At 48.6% G+C, this 18105-nt stretch overlaps 1 protein-coding gene across 1 annotated transcript in view; it reads right to left on the reverse strand.

Annotated features, from left to right (window-relative positions):
- Nucleotides 1–656: 656 nt before the first annotated feature.
- Nucleotides 657–18105, reverse strand: part of PDHX (pyruvate dehydrogenase complex component X) — a 68908-nt gene continuing 51459 nt past the window's right edge. Inside the window, exons 9-11 of the mRNA XM_066583500.1 lie at nucleotides 12992–13150; nucleotides 2600–2664; nucleotides 657–1037 (exon numbers count right to left, since the gene is read on the reverse strand). Coding sequence (XP_066439597.1) covers nucleotides 773–1037; nucleotides 2600–2664; nucleotides 12992–13150 — 489 coding nt within the window. The 3' untranslated portion in view covers nucleotides 657–772. The remainder of the gene's footprint in view (nucleotides 1038–2599; nucleotides 2665–12991; nucleotides 13151–18105) is intronic.

Below are 18105 nucleotides of genomic sequence, written 5' to 3' on the forward strand. Positions count from 1 at the left end.
AGGCTATGCAAGACACATTCAGTGCCCTCTGTGGGGCACACTGTGATGATGTTCCCCTAGTGCCCCTCTTGCAGTAGTGATACTCCCTAAGTGCCCCCCACTGAGACCCCCCTCTACGTTGTCAGTAGAAGCACAGGAAACTGTCTTGGATACCCCCCAGCCACACCATGACGTCCCCCATCCCTGTAAGCATTTCCAGTTCTGTAGACATGAATTCCATCAACGTCCTCATTGTCTGCACCCCCCCCCCCCCCAAGCTGGTGCAGGGCCTTTCGCCTCTTTTTACCAAGCCATTTACCCAATGGTGGCACTGAAAGATGTGAAGCACTACAGTGAGAACTACTTGGCCCTAAGGCGAAGCTTTCAAATGCCTCCAGCACATGTAGCGCACCCTGGAGGCCGACGCCATCATTATGGAGTTTGCTGGAAGACGCTGAAACGCTCCAGCATTCCAATCGGAGAGCATTGCTGTGAGTGGCTACTTATGCTGCCAGTACAGGACTAAGGGGCATAATAGCAGGACATGTGTAGGTCTACCGGGACACCACCTGCAATCCAGGGCGGTTGGAAGTCCTAGACATTGGGTCTGGAACCTCAGTTGATCTTTAGTTTCCTCTAGTAGGTCTGGGATGAATATGAAGAGTCGCACGCTGCGGTTTCTAATAAGTTAATCTGCTTTATTGATCGGTCCTATACAAGGTTTGTCCGCTCAGGGGGTCTCCACTAGACAACGGCGGGTCTCCTGACATCAGAACATGGAGCGTACAGTCACTCACAGCAAGGCGCAGTTCATTGGGTTTTCCAGGTTGGCTCGGAAACGTTCCAGGAACATGGATGCCAGGTCATCGTCGACGAGGCGGCCATCGCTGGACAATGTAACATTCATCAGCTCTTTCTTGGAGAGCTCTGGGTTTCCTTCGTCATCTTCAGCCATTACTAACTCCATCCTAGAGCGTCCGACGGCCAGAATACAGGCCTGCGGGGGGTTTATTACAGCGCTGAACCCGGTGATCCCGAACATGCCGAGGTTAGAGATGCTGCAGGCCACGGGAAGAAGAAAAACAACATGAGACAAAATCGGCCAAACAGATGTGCAAATCGGAAACGTCATTAAAGGGATTGTGCAAGAAAACCCCAACTTTTCTCACCTAGCCATAGAATAGGCTATAAAAGTCTGATTGTGGGGGTCTCAGTGCGGAAGACCCATCAGTCCCAGGAACGAGGATCAGTTTCCTCCTCGTCATCCTCGCTGCGCCCTCTAAAAGGAGAGATGTTCTGCGGTGTCACTCCATTCGCTCACACGTCTCCATTTCTAATGAAATAGATGGAGCGGTACTGTGCATGCGTGACCGCTGCTCCATTCAGTCTGACGTCACTGCAGGTTGGTGCACACACCCCAAAGTGACGTGAAGACGGTGACTCGATCTCGGGATTGCTGGGGGTCTCAGACTCGCCCCAATCAGACTTTTATCACCTATCCTGAGGTTTTTCTTCTCTTCAGCTCTGAGGATCGGATTGCTGACCAATAACAGGGCAGCATTTACCTGGGAAGAGCACAGAAAGGAAGTACAGAGTAGGGAATTGTGGGAAATGTAGTTTCAAGCTGCATGTCAGCAGTAATGCGGCAGCCACCTCGGAAAATTGCGATGCGGGGGAAATACTAGAAACGGAGCACAGGATAAAAGGTGGTAATTGCAGGTAGACCCGGAGGTCATATTGAAGCCTCCGTATGCTATAACAAACCATGGGAACCCTAGAAACTCGTCGCAGGGGTCCAAAAGGTGACAGAGGGCACCCCCTCTCTCTGTCAGTCCTTAACATATCACGGTCACATTGACCACGGCATGTAAAGGGTTAAACAGCAGGGATCGTCCGTTCTGCCAGTCCCCGCTGCTATAGCAAATGCCAGGCTGCCACCTGACAGCCAAGCACCTGCACCCCCTGACAGTGACAGGCTTCTGATGCAGCATTGTGAAAAACCGTATGCATCAGAATACGGCCACCTAACGGCCGCTGTAAAAACGTGCATGGGTGGTCATTTTGGGGTTAATGGGTTGTCTTTATACCTGATAAGCGCATATTTAGCTAATAGAGGGGGAGCCCTGCTTGTGACCCAGACATTAGCTAGAGCCAAAAGCATGTTATAGGAGTTGTGGCATCAGACACAATTCATCGTCCCGGAACCCTCCTGGCAGACATCTAGTAAGCCGCAGCCCGCCAGATACCCCCTGCAGCAGCCGCCGGTTGTACCCGGTGTTGTAGCTTAATCCTATTTAAGAGAATATCAGAAGTGCATTTGCTGCACCCACAAACTGGCAGCCTAAGGCTCCATTCACAGCCCCTCTGGATGGACCCCATCTCCGCCATTATAGAAATGCAGAGCGGTAAGCTCTCCACTTCAGCGGGTTTCTTTTTATTTCCAGCGTTCCGTGCAAGAAACAAAAGCGCGATCCTCCATACTTTTCTGTTCATGAACAGAAACCTGCCGAAATACAAACCTATTGGTCTCCAGTTCAGCAGTTTTATGGGACCCCTGGATGGAGCCGAAAATGTGATGTGAGTGGAGCCCAATAAAAGCAGTAAGGCGATATAAATATACCTGAAAGATCCCCCCTGGTATTCTTCAGGTAACAGTTTTCCATTTCTTGCCTTCTGGGCCAAAACCTGAGGAAAGAGACATGGCGTCAAAACTGCAAATTACAGACCTTCGTGAAACCTTCTCAGTATTGAATACAATTAGGCATTAACCCCTTCAGTGGCAGGTTTATTAAAGGAGTCAGCAATGCAATTTAGTCTTGCAAGTATTTGAAAGTACTGTACTACTTTGGCAGTTGGTATTATGGCAGAGAAATCTCCGGGGCTTGCTGCACCGAGTATGCAGTAAAAACACCAGAAGATTCCAGATGACCGCTCAGTGCTCTGCACATTTCAGCACTAGAGCTGTCCACGGAAATCTTCCAGGGTTTAACTGCATGATCAGTGCAGCAAGCCCCAGAGATTTTCCGGGCGTGCCACTAAAGGGGTTAAAAGGGTATTCCGGGCGTTTAACTCCTTTCAGTACCGATTACCTACCCTCAGGATAGGTCATTAGTACTGGATTGACAAGGGTCCACCGCTCGGGACTGCCAGTGATCACTTCATCTCAGCCCTTGCTCTTTAGGCAATGGGTTGGATGTTGACGGCTTCGTCCGCATTGATGTCGGAGCTGGAGGTGCTATAGGTGGTTTGACTCCCATTGTGCACCCCGGCGCTGCCTGTAAAACCCCTTTAACAGTGTATCGGCTGTATAGGAAATCACCAAGAAGGCAGGTAGTGGGGGGGGGGGGGGGGTGAGAGTGGTGGAGGTTTCCATGTGGTGGACCACCGCCTATAAACTACTGAAAAGGGTTAAATGCCAACGTATTGACATAATTTTACAAACCCACAAAATAAAGTTATCGTGTCACTTTTACCACACAATGTACGCCGTAAAAATACCCCCACCCCCAAAAAATGTTACGGCTACGGGTTTTTTTTTAACCATTTCATCCTACTTAGAAATCTTTAAAACTTTTTCAGTATATTACCATTAAAAAATACATCTCCCTATAAACACATGTTTGCGTCGCCAGAAAAATACAAAAAAAAATTATGACTTCTTGAAAGTAGGAAGGAAAAAAACAAAAATGGCCTGATCCTTATAAATAACACAATTCTGTTTTCATACAGCCACAACTAGGGGGAGCTCAATAGCTTACTGTATACAGTTAATTACAGTATGCACCAGCTCCCCCTAGTGGTGGCTACAGGCAGTCTGAGTTTTATCATTGATCTTGATGCATTTGCAGGGGATTTGGAGCTTCTGTATCCCAGTGTATTCATTGTGCCTAGATTGAAGCACGACAAATGTCTACTTGTTCAGTTTCAGCCCAGATTCCATGCGGCGCTGTAGTATTTTCTATCCTGTGTCTCTAGTCTACAGTTTTCAGGTCTGTATATACAGCTTATAATAAGAATGGAAACATTTATACATCTGCACAATAATGCACAAAACCCGTGGCGAAAAGCGATGAAGGAAGACGTCCCCTTACCTACAGCACACAATGAGTGGCCGGACCCCCACATCTGCCGCAGTGACGCACCAGTAATCAGCTAGGTGACATCTGTGCCACTATTTATAGTCCAAAATGTCTCGACTCTGCAAATGTCTCATCCTGACAATGTAGCGAGCGCGGAAGGTTTGGCAGCTGTTGGTGCCTGTCGCAGACTAAGCTCTGTTGCTCTGGGACCGAGTCAAGCTGCTACATCTGTTAAACATGGTGCTACGGCTGCTGCTAACATGGGAGCGTGAAGCGTGTAGCGCTAACAGCTCCCCTGCTGCCGCGGTCCACACCTCCGTGCATCGGCCCTGCTCAGAAGGGAACGACATGGAAAGTTGGATGCGAGAGGAGATGTAGCATCGAAGGGAACAATCATATCATTCCTATAGGGAGTGCATTCCTTTGTAAGGTTTCTGCAGCATTTCCCCTTTAACCCCTTCAGAACCAGATACTTTTCATTTTTTATTTTAGCTTTTTCCGTTCCCGCTTTCCAAGAGCCAGAACTTTTTTTTTTGTTATGGCACCATTAATTGTACCATTAAAATGTATTGAAAAACTTTAAAAACTTTTTAAGTGGAGAGAAATGAAAAAAAAAATGCAATTGAACTTTATTCTGTGAGTCAGTAAGATTACAGCGACACCAAATAACGTTATCGGTAGGGGTCCCAGCACTGAGACCCCCACTGATCCTCAGGATGGAGTTGTACATGCGTGCGGCTGCTGCTGCTCCATTCATTTCAATGGGAATGCCGACCTTCAGGACCCCCTTTCTCTGAATAGGCGAGGGTCCCAGTAGTCCATCAATGAAAACATCGTCTCCTATGTTGTGGATAGGAAATAATGTTCCATCTTGGCGCAACTCCTTTAAAGGGGTCGTCTCATGCTCGAACCTTTAACCCCTTTAGTGGCACGCCCGGAAAATCTCCTAAAAAAAATCAGTGTTGAAATGTGCTGAAGACTACCTAAACCTGCCACTGAAGGGGTTAATGCAGTCCAGCCGTGTCCTGAAATATCTGAAGCGTGTTGTAGTTGATGGCGCTCATGGGCTCCGCCGCTCCATTCACTACAATGGGACTGTCGGAAATAGTTGAGCCAGCTATCCATGGTGCCCCCACTAAAGTGAGTGGGAACGGAGGTGCACATGGGAATTTCCAAGCTGCAATGGAGGTGTGGGCTGTTGTGGGGCCACCTCTTTAAAGGAGTTGCACCACGATTGACTATCACCTGTCCATAGGATAGGTGATAAAAGTCTGATCGGTGGGGTCTCACCGCTGAAACCCGCACTGATCCCAAGAATGGAGGTCCTGTGTCCCTCTTCTCACTGCACCCCCTACAGGAGGGACATGGAACTCCTGTTCTCGGGATTGGTGGGGGTCTCAGCAGTGAGATTCTAACTGATCAGTCTTATCTTCCTATAGACTTAAGAAAACTTATAGAGTGACAGTATGGAAAAGGATAAAAGCTAACGCTGGATTCCCTATGACACCGCATATTTAAAGGGGTTTTCCAGTAGTGCTGTCTGTCCATGTCAGAATACACCAGGACTGGGATAAAAGTCACTGCAGCGCCCCTGTCTAGTGGCCGGCACTTGTCATTGCATGCTGAGGTGCCATTGATTTTAATGAGAACTGTGCCTACAATTGTAAGCGCCGACAGGGTTCAAAGCAACGGCTTCCACTCCGACCCCAGTGCATCCCGGCGCTGCCTGGAAAACCCCTTTAACAGTGTATTGGGTTACTTGGCCAAAACTTAGACCATCAAATTTTCCTTTAAGAACTCTTCTATACGACCTGGATGTACTGTATAGCAGTGTTCATCCTAACCTTCCTAGCTCGTGAACAGAATGCTAAAACTGTAGTGTGAACCGACACAGGGGGAAAAAATGAGTTTGTGGGCATGCAGATTTACGGGCTATTGTGGGTCATTGGGTGACATCCTGTTTGGGCACTCCCGTGGCTGCCAACAGTGGCCAAATATGATCCACAACGCAGGAACTGCTCTTCATGCTCTGTTAGCGGTCACTATGTGAAGGACACGCTCCGCATTGATTGGTCTTACAGGGAATTCCTGGCCGTCGCCCCGCAGTAACGCGCAGCATCATTAGATCAGGATTCTCCACAGTCCGATCTTCGGCTTTCCTAATACAGAGGTGTATTCTTCTCCCTCCTGGCTGCGGAGCCAAGTGGACGCTTATTGAATTTATCGCCCAGGACGTTCTCTGGCCGTACAATGGAGCGTTTATTTGACTAGGGCCTTGGAACGGAAACTTGAGGAATCACGAGTTGTGTCTGTGAGGACGGAGGCGGCACCCCCCCCCAACTTTTACAAAGTTTTATACGGGGACAAAACTTTGCTTAATGTCAACACATCTGTGAAAGGAAACTTATGATTAATGGACACAGCCCCAAGATAGAGGCGCTAAGATATATGCAAACATGACAGACGGTTATTGTCTGGAACTGCATTAAACATATATATATGTATTACATGCACACACACATTTTATATATATATATATATATACATATACATATATATATATACATATATATATATATATATATACATATATATATATATATATATATATATATATATACATATATATACATATACATATATATACACACATACATATACACACACACATATACACACACATATACATATATATATATATATATATATACATACATATACATATACACATATACACATACGCCCGCAGGGTGCAGTTGCATTGCTACATCTTGTATTGTAGCCACTGCAGATTTGCACCTGCCTACTTTGTTAGTGCTAATTAAGAGACCTCTAAAGCTCCATTTACACACGATTATCGCTCAAAATTTGCTCAAAAGCCATAAATGTGAGCAAAAATCGTTGTGTGTAAACGCTCCCATTTTTCACTCTTCAGCTGAACAATGATTTTTAGGTGAGCATAAAATCCATCATTAAGCTGGAGAGCTGATAGTAGGGACCGCATGCTGTGTTCTCCACGGGAGTGCTGATTACATTGTATTCAGCTTGCAACCCCATGGCAGAACAAAGGAACTGTATGTGGAGAACAGACGATCTGCTGTTCTCTGCATACAGCACCTGGAGGCTAATTTACATGCAAATGAAGTTAATAAGCTGCTAATGGGCATTAGTGCCTATTAGCAGCTTATGCGAAATGATCGCTCAAACTGTCATTCTCCCTATCTTTTAAACAAATTTTGAGCAATCATCTTCGCGTGTAAACAGGGCTTTATATGGGCGCCAATCAATGAGAAAGATCCTAGTTTAACCCTTTCCAACACCATGACAAACATGTAATGTAGGTTATAGGAGGGAAGCGGTTAGTGCCAAATGGCATACATTCATGGGCTATAGATGGCGTGGGCTCAGGAGCTGAACTCATACTACCACCTGCCAGATGTAAGCAACCACCGGGGTCCTACTGCAAGCATTGTGATCAGAGATGCTAATCCTTACATGCCACGGTCAACGATGACCACAACATGTGAGCGCCTCACGGAAGGAGGGGCATTCCTCTGTTACGTTATTGGCCCCCGGCCACACAACGCAGAGGATTGTGCTTCAGGTCTTCTGTAGGTTCGCGGCTGATTGTTTTTTCCCGCGCACAATTCGTGCCGCCCGAGGATTGTTTTTCTTTCATCTTTGGAGGGAAATAATCTTTGCATAAAAGAAAACCACAAAATAACATCAAACACCTAATGAAAGCGCAAAAAGCAATAAATAAGTGGAGAAGTAGGAGGCGCTGGCTGCCGGGGCGAGTGTGCGGGCGGAGAGCCACACAACGCTGCCGGAACATGTCCCAGCATGGCAGCACTGTGGCATCGGGGAGGACGCCCATCTCAGGAGGCGAGATTGCATCCTATAGCCAGGAGTGAAGCGATAAGGCCTGGACCCACCCTGCTCCGGGACGGGGTGCGGCTCTGTGCTTACCCAATGTATCGGCAGGCCCAGACTGTCAGCTCCTGGGGTTTCGTCCTGATCACTAATTGTACACAGAGAGAGAACACAACAACCGCACTGCAGCCGATAGACCCCTAACTAACACTAAAGGGAGTGTACCAGAAGTAACTTTTATCACCTATCCAAGGGGCAGTTGATACAAGTCTGATCTGCTGGGGTCTCACCATTGAGACCCCTACCGATCCCGGTTTTCCCCACACTGCAGGCTTGCTGCACCCACCACAGTGAGGAGGAGATTGAACGGAGCAGTGGTCGCGCATGCACAGTGTCGCTCCATTCCAGTGCCGGAGATCACGGAGTATGGGCGTTGCGCTAGTTCCACCAGCCGCATTGAAATGAATGGAGCGGCACCGCGCATACAAGGCTTCGCTCATTCAGGTCAATCGGCTGACAAAACTAGCCGAGCGCAGCGCTTACCTATCTGTCTGCACCACCGAAATGGATGGAGCCGAGACGACCAGCGGCCAATCACTGCTATGCTAGGGAAATAAGGCGAGGACAATCTGCTTTGCGAAGAGGAAGGACATGGGTCCCCCGTTCTCAGAATTGGTGGGGGTCTCACTAGTTGGACCCCCACTGATCAACCAGTTTTCACTGTCCAGTAGATGGGTGAAAATGTGTAATTTCATCCACTAACTGGAATACCCCTTTAATTCTGTTCCAACCCCTTTAATGAACTGCATAACACTCAATTCCCTAATATGCATTCCCCTTCATCCCAAGACGTCTGCTTGCAGTCAGTGAATGGGAGTGTTCCTTCCATCCAGAGGCGAGAACCTGTAGGGACCGAATACTTCTCACAGGTTACTGTTGCAGCCTGGACCTCAGGCGGATACAATGTATCAATACAAGCAAAGTGTAACAAATGAGAGCGATCGGTGCCACCTTGTCCGTCACAGAGGATTGTCTACAGTGGAATCAACTGTAGCAAACCCCCAGCCGTGAGAAGTATTAGGTCTGTTCCCTTAAAGGGATATTCCCATCTCATAAAGAGATGATATTGTTAGACTTTGCCATCAGTTTACACCCAAACTCTGGAGCCCCACAATCCTGAGAATCAAATGGCTGCAGTTCCTTCACAGCAGCATTCCAGCCACCGGCTATGCAGGAACTTAAGCCCAGGTCCATTCAAGTGGAGACATGCTGCAGCTCCGCACACGAGGGGGGCCCTACATGGCATTGCGGCTCCTTCACTTGCAGGATTTATGAGGCAACCAGAAGTCAGACGTCCGCAGCAAGGCTCATATCGATGGAGCGGACTCGGATGCAGTATTTGCTGTGGATTTTGGTGCAGATTTCCCAATGCGCCAATTTAGCTCCGTGTGAACGTGCTCAAAAGGACTTGTCTGATCAGTGCAGCCCCTGTGGCCCCCGTCCACCAGATAGAAAGGTGTCCCAGAGGTGTAACCCCCGCCGAACCGACATCTGTGGCATAAACCTTTTCTACGATATATCGTGAAGTTCTGCTGTGAGTGCGGCGTACCGCATCGCGTCTCTGCAACGTGTAGCGCGTGAAAATCGTGTACCAACAGTGAGAATAGAAATACGGCATTGCACTCGCGTGAAATCTACGCACGAGTCTGATGCAATTTTTTTATTTGCTACCCTAGGAAATAATGGGTGTTTCTGAAACGGAATCGCCAAAAAATACGCCACGCAGCGGCTTTCCTATCGCAGACGGTTGGTCAGAGGCAGAAATCGCCCGGGTGAATAAATCCATGAATGTGTTCCTTTCATGCGTGATATTCACCATATCGCCATCGGCCGGATATCGCCCGTGTGAACGCGACTAAAGGGTAAAGATCTGAAGGACGGCCACAATTGTCTCCCCACTCCAATTCCGGTCTTCGAGCAGCTCAGTGCTGGATCATCAGATGTTGGATGCAAATCAGAGCCGTCGTAAAAGAGGTTCTCAGCAGAGTGGGCAACACAAATCAGGGGCGGCTATGACGCCCAGTGCATGCTGGGAATTACTGTGCCACGGTTACTGCAGGACCAGGCGTTGTCCAGAGCTTCACCCCACATTCCTCATCTGTGACACTCTCGACAACGGTTCGACTCCCCTCAAAGGATGGGGAAGGGAGAGGTGACAGTGATGACATCTAGGAGGCCCCATTATACTTCTGGGTGGGGTGAGTGATTGGGCAGGGGGAGACACGCTGACATCATGGAGAGGCCAGGAATTTAATGTACAGCGTGAGAACGAGAAAGAGGAAAGGATGCACAAAGGGTAACGTGGTATACCCTCCAAAACCAAAGAACATCCTAGCAGGAGCTACAGGAGTCACAGGAGCGAATGTACCTGTAAACCACTATCAGAGCTGTCAGGCTTTACACAGGATCGGTACAGGATCTACTTCACTAGCAGAATAGTGAGTGCAGCTCTGGAGTATAATACAGGATGTAACTCAGGATCAGTACAGGATAAGTAATGTATGTACACAGTGACTCCACCAGCAGAATAGTGAGTGCAGCTCTGGAGTATAATACAGGATGTAACTCAGGATCAGTACAGGATAAGTAATGTATGTACACAGTGACTCCACCAGCAGAATAGTGAGTGCGGCTTTGGAGTATAATACAGGATAAGTAATGTATGTACACGGTGACTCCACCAGCAGAATAGTGAGTGCAGCTCTGGAGTATAATACAGGCTATAACTCAGGAGCAGTACAGGATAAGTAATGTATGTATACAGTGACTCCACCAGCAGAATAGTGAGTGCAGCTCTGGAGTATAATACAGCATGTAACTCAGGATCAGTACAGGATAAGTAATGTATGTACACAGTGACTCCACCAGCAGAATAGCGAGTGCAGCTCTGGAGTATAATACAGCATGTAACTCAGGATCAGTACAGGATAAGTAATGTATGTACACAGTGACTCCACCAGCAGAATAGTGAGTGCAGCTCTGGAGTATAATACAGGATATAACTCAGGATCAGTACAGGATAAGTAATGTATGTACACATTTACTTTATTCTTTTAAATGACATATTATAGTCGTATCGAGCAAAACAAAGGCAGGACAATGTCATGTATTCCGCCTCTGGACAGTGTTACACTCATGTAATATCTCCGACGGTGTTGATGAGAGTCGCCATGTGACTGTCTATTGATGAAATGGTTCCATTCACTGATTTGATGATGTAATTTGGTTCGGAGTCACGGTCAGGTGCAAGGTGTCTCTGCAGCCTGTATAGTGACCGACTGATCTGTAACTGTGTGATCCTTAACCCCTTCATAACTGCACAACAGATCATTTCTTAAATGGCTAAATACCCGGAGGTATGCCTCTGGGGACTCCAGCTCCACACGAGGACTCCTCCAATCCAATGCCAATATGGTTTCCTAAAAATAATCCAGGAAGCGATGATATCAGAGGCGGTGACTTAATAAGCAGGGTTGTTCCCAAGATGATACATAGCCGTAACACTTGTCCCCAGGAACTCCTTTCAACTCTGCTGGTCTTAGAGGACAGCAATACATCAGATTATTTATATCAGTGTGTGAAGACGGGCGACTTCAAAGAACGACAAGCAGGTAGATGCACATGTATGCCCTTAAAGGGGTCGTCCAAAGAAGACCAGCCCTGTTAGCATGCTCTACTAGGACACATATACACCAAAGAGAGAGATTCTCGTCTATGATACGGGATGCTCTCAGGTGGACTTCCCGAATTACAAGGGTGGCAATTCATCTGATTGGTGGTCATGTAATACTACATTTCCCCTGTAGTGGCCACTGCAGGGAAGATGCCTGGCTGGCCATGATATCCTTCGAGAAATCAGCTGTTCGCCCTGGGTACTACAAGTGGGACCTGGGTCAATGGGCTGATCACCCCAGGAGCTGCATTTAAAATGGTGATGTGATACGAAGTACTGAGCACTAATAGAGCATGACCAAGGTGGTTTATAATCATTAGCAGCAAACCGTGTCAACCTGGAAGCCCCTAGCAGGTGTAATCAATGGAGGCATCCGGTACGGTAAGTAGAGAGCTATGTACTGTACGGTGCCGTTGTCTCAAGGTCACGGTCATCTAAACTGCAGAACCATGTGAAGGAGTGCAAAACAAAAGCATGAGAACCGGTCAAAATCAAAACTCCATAGCTTGAAAGTTTGATCCTCTTTGCTACTAATATCCAGAAGCTAACATGTTTCAAGCCCCGTCGTCTCTTCTTCAGAGCTGGAGCTGAACACAATGGCTCCTCCTACAAGAGCTGGGTACAACCCATATACAAAAAAAACAAACATGTTTGGTGTAATCCATAGAAGAACATGTTTTTCCTCTATGGGTGACACCAACCTCTCGAGGTAGAAGCCATCATGTTCACTCCAGCTCTCTGAAGAAGAGGCAAACACATTTACTACAGGATATTAGTAATACAGAGGTTGAAGGATTGTCCAATTACCAGGCAACATCCCCCCTATAGCTGTAACTGCATTAACAAGAAGAGCTGTACTCCCCCCCCCCCCCCCCTCCACCCCGCCCCTCTTCTGCTGGGGGGATCCCATTGGCTATTGTGGATGATGTAACCACAGGAAACCACCAATCAGAGGCTGCAGAGTCATCATTCTGAACTGCGGGCATCAGCGCTCACATCCTGGATCCCCGCGGCAGAGTAGGGTAGGTACAACTTTACAGGAGCGGTAGCAGCTATCGGGGGAATGATGTTGGGTGATCAGGCAACCCTCATTATTAATATCCAGTAGCTAATGCGTTTCAAGGCCCGTTGGATGAGCCCTTTAAACTTTTCAATCTATGGAGTTTTGATTCCGACCAGTAAAGTGACATCAGATCTCATGTAGAGAATTATCTGTCACTGTTATATCAGTATGGGGGGGGGGGGGAGATGAGGAGATGTTTACACAATATATTCTGAATGGAGACCACAGGCAGGCAGGTTGACCCCCTCCAGATGCTTATCTTACCTTGGCACTGTCTGCAATTTCTTGAATCCCCTTGCTGCTGGCTTGCTTTATTATGGGAGTGATTAGTCCTCGATCAGTTGCCACGGCAATAGAGATGTCAATGGACTCCAACCGGCTCGGCCCTTCACCGTTCCAAGTGACGTTCACCTCGGGCATTTGCTGGGGACAGGAAGGAGGATACGTGTTACATGAGGTCACAATGCCCGACAATGCCGGAGTCTGTACGCTTATGTTACTAGATTGACGCGACGTTCGCTACGCAAACCTAAAACGGGCTCATTCACATAGGAACTTTACTGCGTGGCGCCACGCTGCGATGCTATGCATGTCCTATCTTTTTGCGATATCACCCATTGTGTGGTTCGTGGCCCGATATCGCCGTCGCCATGGTGCAGGAGCCCTGACTCTCTCTAGCGGCTCTGTTGGCTGAAGCACAGCAGCGCCGCCAGACTTAAAGGGGTTGTCCCGCGGCAGCAAGTGGGTCTATACACTTCTGTATGGCCATATTAATGCACTTTGTAATGTACATTGTGCATTAATTATGAGCCATACAGAAGTTATAAAAAGTTTTATACTTACCTGCTCCGTTGCTGGCGTCCTCGTCTCCATGGTGCCGACTAATTTTCGCCCTCCGATGGCCAAATTAGCCGCGCTTGCGCAGTCCGGGTCTTCTCCTGTTCTCTATGGGGCTCTGTGTAGCTCCGTGTAGCTCCGCCCCGTCACGTGCCGATTCCAGCCAATCAGGAGGCTGGAATCGGCAATGGACCGCACAGAAGAGCTGCGGTCCACGGAGGAAGAGGATGCCGGCGGCCATCTTCACCGGTAAGTATAGAAGTCACCGGAGCGCGGGGATTAAGGTAAGCGCTCCGGTAAGCTTTCTTTAGGTCCCTGCATCGGGGTTGTCTCGCGCCGAACGGGGGGGGGGGGGGTTGAAAAAAAAAAAAAACCGTTTCGGCGCGGGACAACCCCTTTAACATAGGAACTTCCGCCTCGCCTGACCGATCACTCCATGTATCAAACTCAAGTGTTAGGATTTTACGGCGGTGGTGAGGATGTCACAAATCTGATGACCCCAAAATCATCCACCAAAGGTGACGCAAAGGGGTCAAAGTGTGGGGCAAGAACAAGATTTAAAGGGGTTGTCCCGCGGCAGCAAGTGGGTCTATACACTTCTGTATGGCCATATTAATGCACTTTGTAATGTACATTGTGCATTAATTATGAGCCATACAGAAGTTATAAGAAGTTTTTCACTTACCTGTTCCGTTGCTGGCGTCCTCGTTCCCATGGAGCCGACTAATTTTCGCCGTCTAATGGCCAAATTAGCCGCGCTTGCGCAGTCCGGGTCTTCTTCTGTTCTCAATGGGGCTCTGTGTAGCTCCGCCCCGTCACGTGCCGATTCCAGCCAATCAGGAGGCTGGAATCGGCAATGGACCGCACAGAAGCCCAGCGGTCCACGGAGGGAGAAGATGCCGGCGGCCATCTTCAGCCGGTAAGTAAGAAGTCACCGGAGCGCGGGGATTCAGGTAAGCGCTGTGCGGATTTTTCTTTAGGTCCCTGCATCGGGGTTGTCTCGCGCCGAACGGGGGGGGGAGGGGGGGGGGGGGGAACCCGTTTCGGCGCGGGACAACCCCTTTAACTATTGGTCCGATCCATCGGAGATGGAAAAAAAATAATTGGCAACTTTTGTTTGTATGAATCGGCCCTCACAAAAGAGGCGAAAAACTGAACAACTTGTTGAAACAACGAAATGAAAGAAAATAAATAAATCACTTGAGCCGAATGCAAACTTTCTGCACAAGGTGGGCCGGTGTACCGCCGCAGGAGGGGTCCGCAGACACTCACCAGGCAACAGAAGCCTGCGCTACTAACGACACCCACCAGAAGGTGCTTCCCGTTACTTTTGGCTGCCCCCTTGTAATCCAACAGTGTAGTATTAAATACTATGGGGACGCTCCCTAGGTACCTACCGGCTACGGCGGCCGGCAGACATCCCATCGGAGGACGTGGGGAAAATATGCAAAAGACAAGGGGTTTCTTTATTTTACCTTCCAAGTCACAAAAATACGGTAATGCTCTTTTTTAGACAAGCAGATTCTGGTTTGAACGAGCGTTGGCTTGTTGAAACGAGAATCATTCCATATAAGTGAATGATCGGTACTTAATGCGAATGAGCCAATGATGATTTGCGCGCCTGCAGGAGCCAAACGACGAATGAGAAGTGAACGATTCTGGTTCGCTGTCGGCTCACGTTTAGACTGAAGGATTGTTTGAACCTTCCGTCTAAAGGCGGCATAAGTCGCTAGCAAAATTCCCCAGGCAATGCTTATCCCTCCTTCCCGTACATTGGCCGCACCACGGATCGGCTGACCATATTGTATTGTCACAGACTGGGGGGCGCCGCTGAGCCCTATAGATTATGAAGCAGACTGCGTTCTGCCAACCCCATACAGCCCAAAACACCATAAAGCCATAATAACTGTTATATACTGTAGTCCACATTGTGAGCGCTGCTTCCTCTCTGCTACAAACCGCAGCATACGGGCAAATCCCCGTCTGCAGCGTCTGTGATACAGAACAGCAGAGGGACGCGGCGCGAACAAAAGAGCAAGTCAACTGGAACTCCCCAAAGATTACGTTTTTAGGAATTAAAATAATGGCAGAAGGAATCCGTTTGTTTCCTCTAGACTGCGGATCGCCCCGTGCCGGGGAAATGAATTTTCCTACCCAGTACACACGAGCGGAGGAGCCGTGCAGTACTGGCACTCATTAGCCGGCTGCCAGCGGGGAGGAGGGGGCGCTGCTGCCCTGGGAGCTGCTAGGAGGAAACACGCGGCATGTGCTCAGTATCCGACACTGCCCAGAGGGAGCTGCCACCTGTGCCGCGACTACAACCCCCACTATCCGCGCTCCGCTCCGTGGGTCAGGAAAGAGGCAAACAGGTGGGGCTGCTGGAGGCCTGTGTGCAGGCGGGATGCGTACAGGAGATTATATATATATGTATGTGTGATAGTAATTATATATACACACACAGAAATTGTGTACGCCTGTATATCATCTCACACCCCCGTCTGATCTGTTCTCATGCCACCACTATCAAAACTATACATTGCTGGAAAATACCTCTTTCTACCCAAATCACAGTCACAAAAGGACGGTGAGATCTGAGCTGCTGTTTGCAGGGTGTTTAGTTGTCCCTTCAGAATGGGAATGATCACTGTGTGCGCCATAATAATGACTCTAGTTATAATATGCTGACTGCCACTTTATTAGAGACCCTGACCCTTTCACAATTGGCGCTTCCCTGTATGGAAATGTTCCCCCCGTGACCCCTGAGTGTGACATAAAATCACGTGACAAGTTTTCCGTGGATCAGTTTCAGTGTGAATCCACATTAGATGGGAAAATCCAGCGATCGGAGCGACTTCCAACGAGGCCGGTCATCGGTGCTGGACTAGCCGGGGCTGGGATGTCGCTGTCAAACGTGTGGGGTTGGCTCATGGAATGGTGTGGAGAGTATACTGAGAATGGCGGGATGGAGGAAAAACACTCAGAGAAAGGGGATCCTGTGGATGGAAATAACTCATCTTCGATAGGGGTCGGAGGAGGATGTCAGGAATCGTTCTGACCAACAAGCACTACGTAGTCAGGAGCAGCCGAATACAACACTGGTGCTCCAACTAATGTGTGCAAAAGTACAGCTCGCCATTCCTTCTCACAGATGGCTATAACAGCAGACGACCAGTTCCAGCGCCATTGTGTCTAAGAGGAACAGAAAGACGAGACTCCAGCGGGCAAAAGAGCGCAAAACTTGTATCACTGAGCAGCGGAAAAACATCTCCTGGTCAGATGGATCCAGATTTCTGTTGCTGATGGGAAGTCAGAATTTGGTACAAGCAGCATGAACCGCTGACCCCTTCCTGTCAGCTGGTCAGAGCATGTCAGCACCTCCATCTAATCTGCAGTGACTACAAGAAGCTTCCTGTCCGCAGGGGCCGATATTCCTGCAGAACCATTAATTCACCCAGTGGAATCTACACCATGAGGAATTGCTGCGGTTCGGAAGACCACAGGAGTCCGACGCTACTAGATGGGGGGTGATAACGGTCAGTGTACAGTAGTGGCCAGACAAGAGGAACTGCATTCTGTATGTGGAAACAATTGCCGGATTATAGGGTCATCAGACCGCAGGGATGAAGGCATTCTAGTCTGCAGTGTTTTTCCACAGTCGTCGGCAGCGGTCACGGGCCGCATCTCTGTGTAGGAATATAATCTGCGTTGCATCAGGGAATATTAATTAAGGGTGACAGGTGCACCTTCAGTCGAGCAGATGTCCACGTGATAATTAGGGCGCCTGTAAGGTATCTGATGTAACACAACACGTTATTACAGCTCCATCCAAGACCTCACACTCTACCCCGTGCCCGCGCCGCCCACCCTGCCCATGCACCACCGATGCTGCAATCTTTCCTACCCTCTCCAACGTGCGGCACACCTCCCAGTTATACGTGCAACGCGCTGCGCATGAATCATGGCTTCCCGACTGATGCCATGGGAGATGAGTCAGTTTGACCCCACTTTATAGTGGTGGACTGTAGCAGGGGGTCCTACATTCAGGATCGTCATCCCTAACCTGGAGCAGATAGAAAGAGCGCCTCCCTCTCTCTGGAGGACGAAGCACATGTAGGCACTGCATAGACAGCCCAATGGGCAGCAATGTCATGCTCTGTTTCCTCAGTGGAACTAAACACTAAGATTATCTTCGTGGCGCGGGTTGTTGTCGCAGTCCTACTTTAGGCTAGGGTAACGGGTCACACAACAAAGACTCAAAAAAATTGCGCAATCAAAAAAAGTATTCAACTTGCTGTTGTGCGACTGTTTCAGGGCTGCAATTTGGATTGTTAAACAATCACAGCCAGGTCGCATAGGGAGAGCGGTACAATAATGAGTGTCAGCAGGCAGCAGTGAAGCATGGTGGAGAGCGGTACAATAATGAGTGTCAGCAGGCAGCAGTGAAGCATGGTGGAGAGCGGTACAATAATGAGTGTCAGCAGGCAGCAGTGAAGCATGGTGGAGAGCGGTACAATAATGAGTGTCAGCAGGCAGCAGTGAAG

Source organism: Eleutherodactylus coqui, chromosome 11 (assembly GCF_035609145.1).
Source record: "Eleutherodactylus coqui strain aEleCoq1 chromosome 11, aEleCoq1.hap1, whole genome shotgun sequence".
Lineage (NCBI taxonomy): Eukaryota > Metazoa > Chordata > Amphibia > Anura > Eleutherodactylidae > Eleutherodactylus > Eleutherodactylus coqui.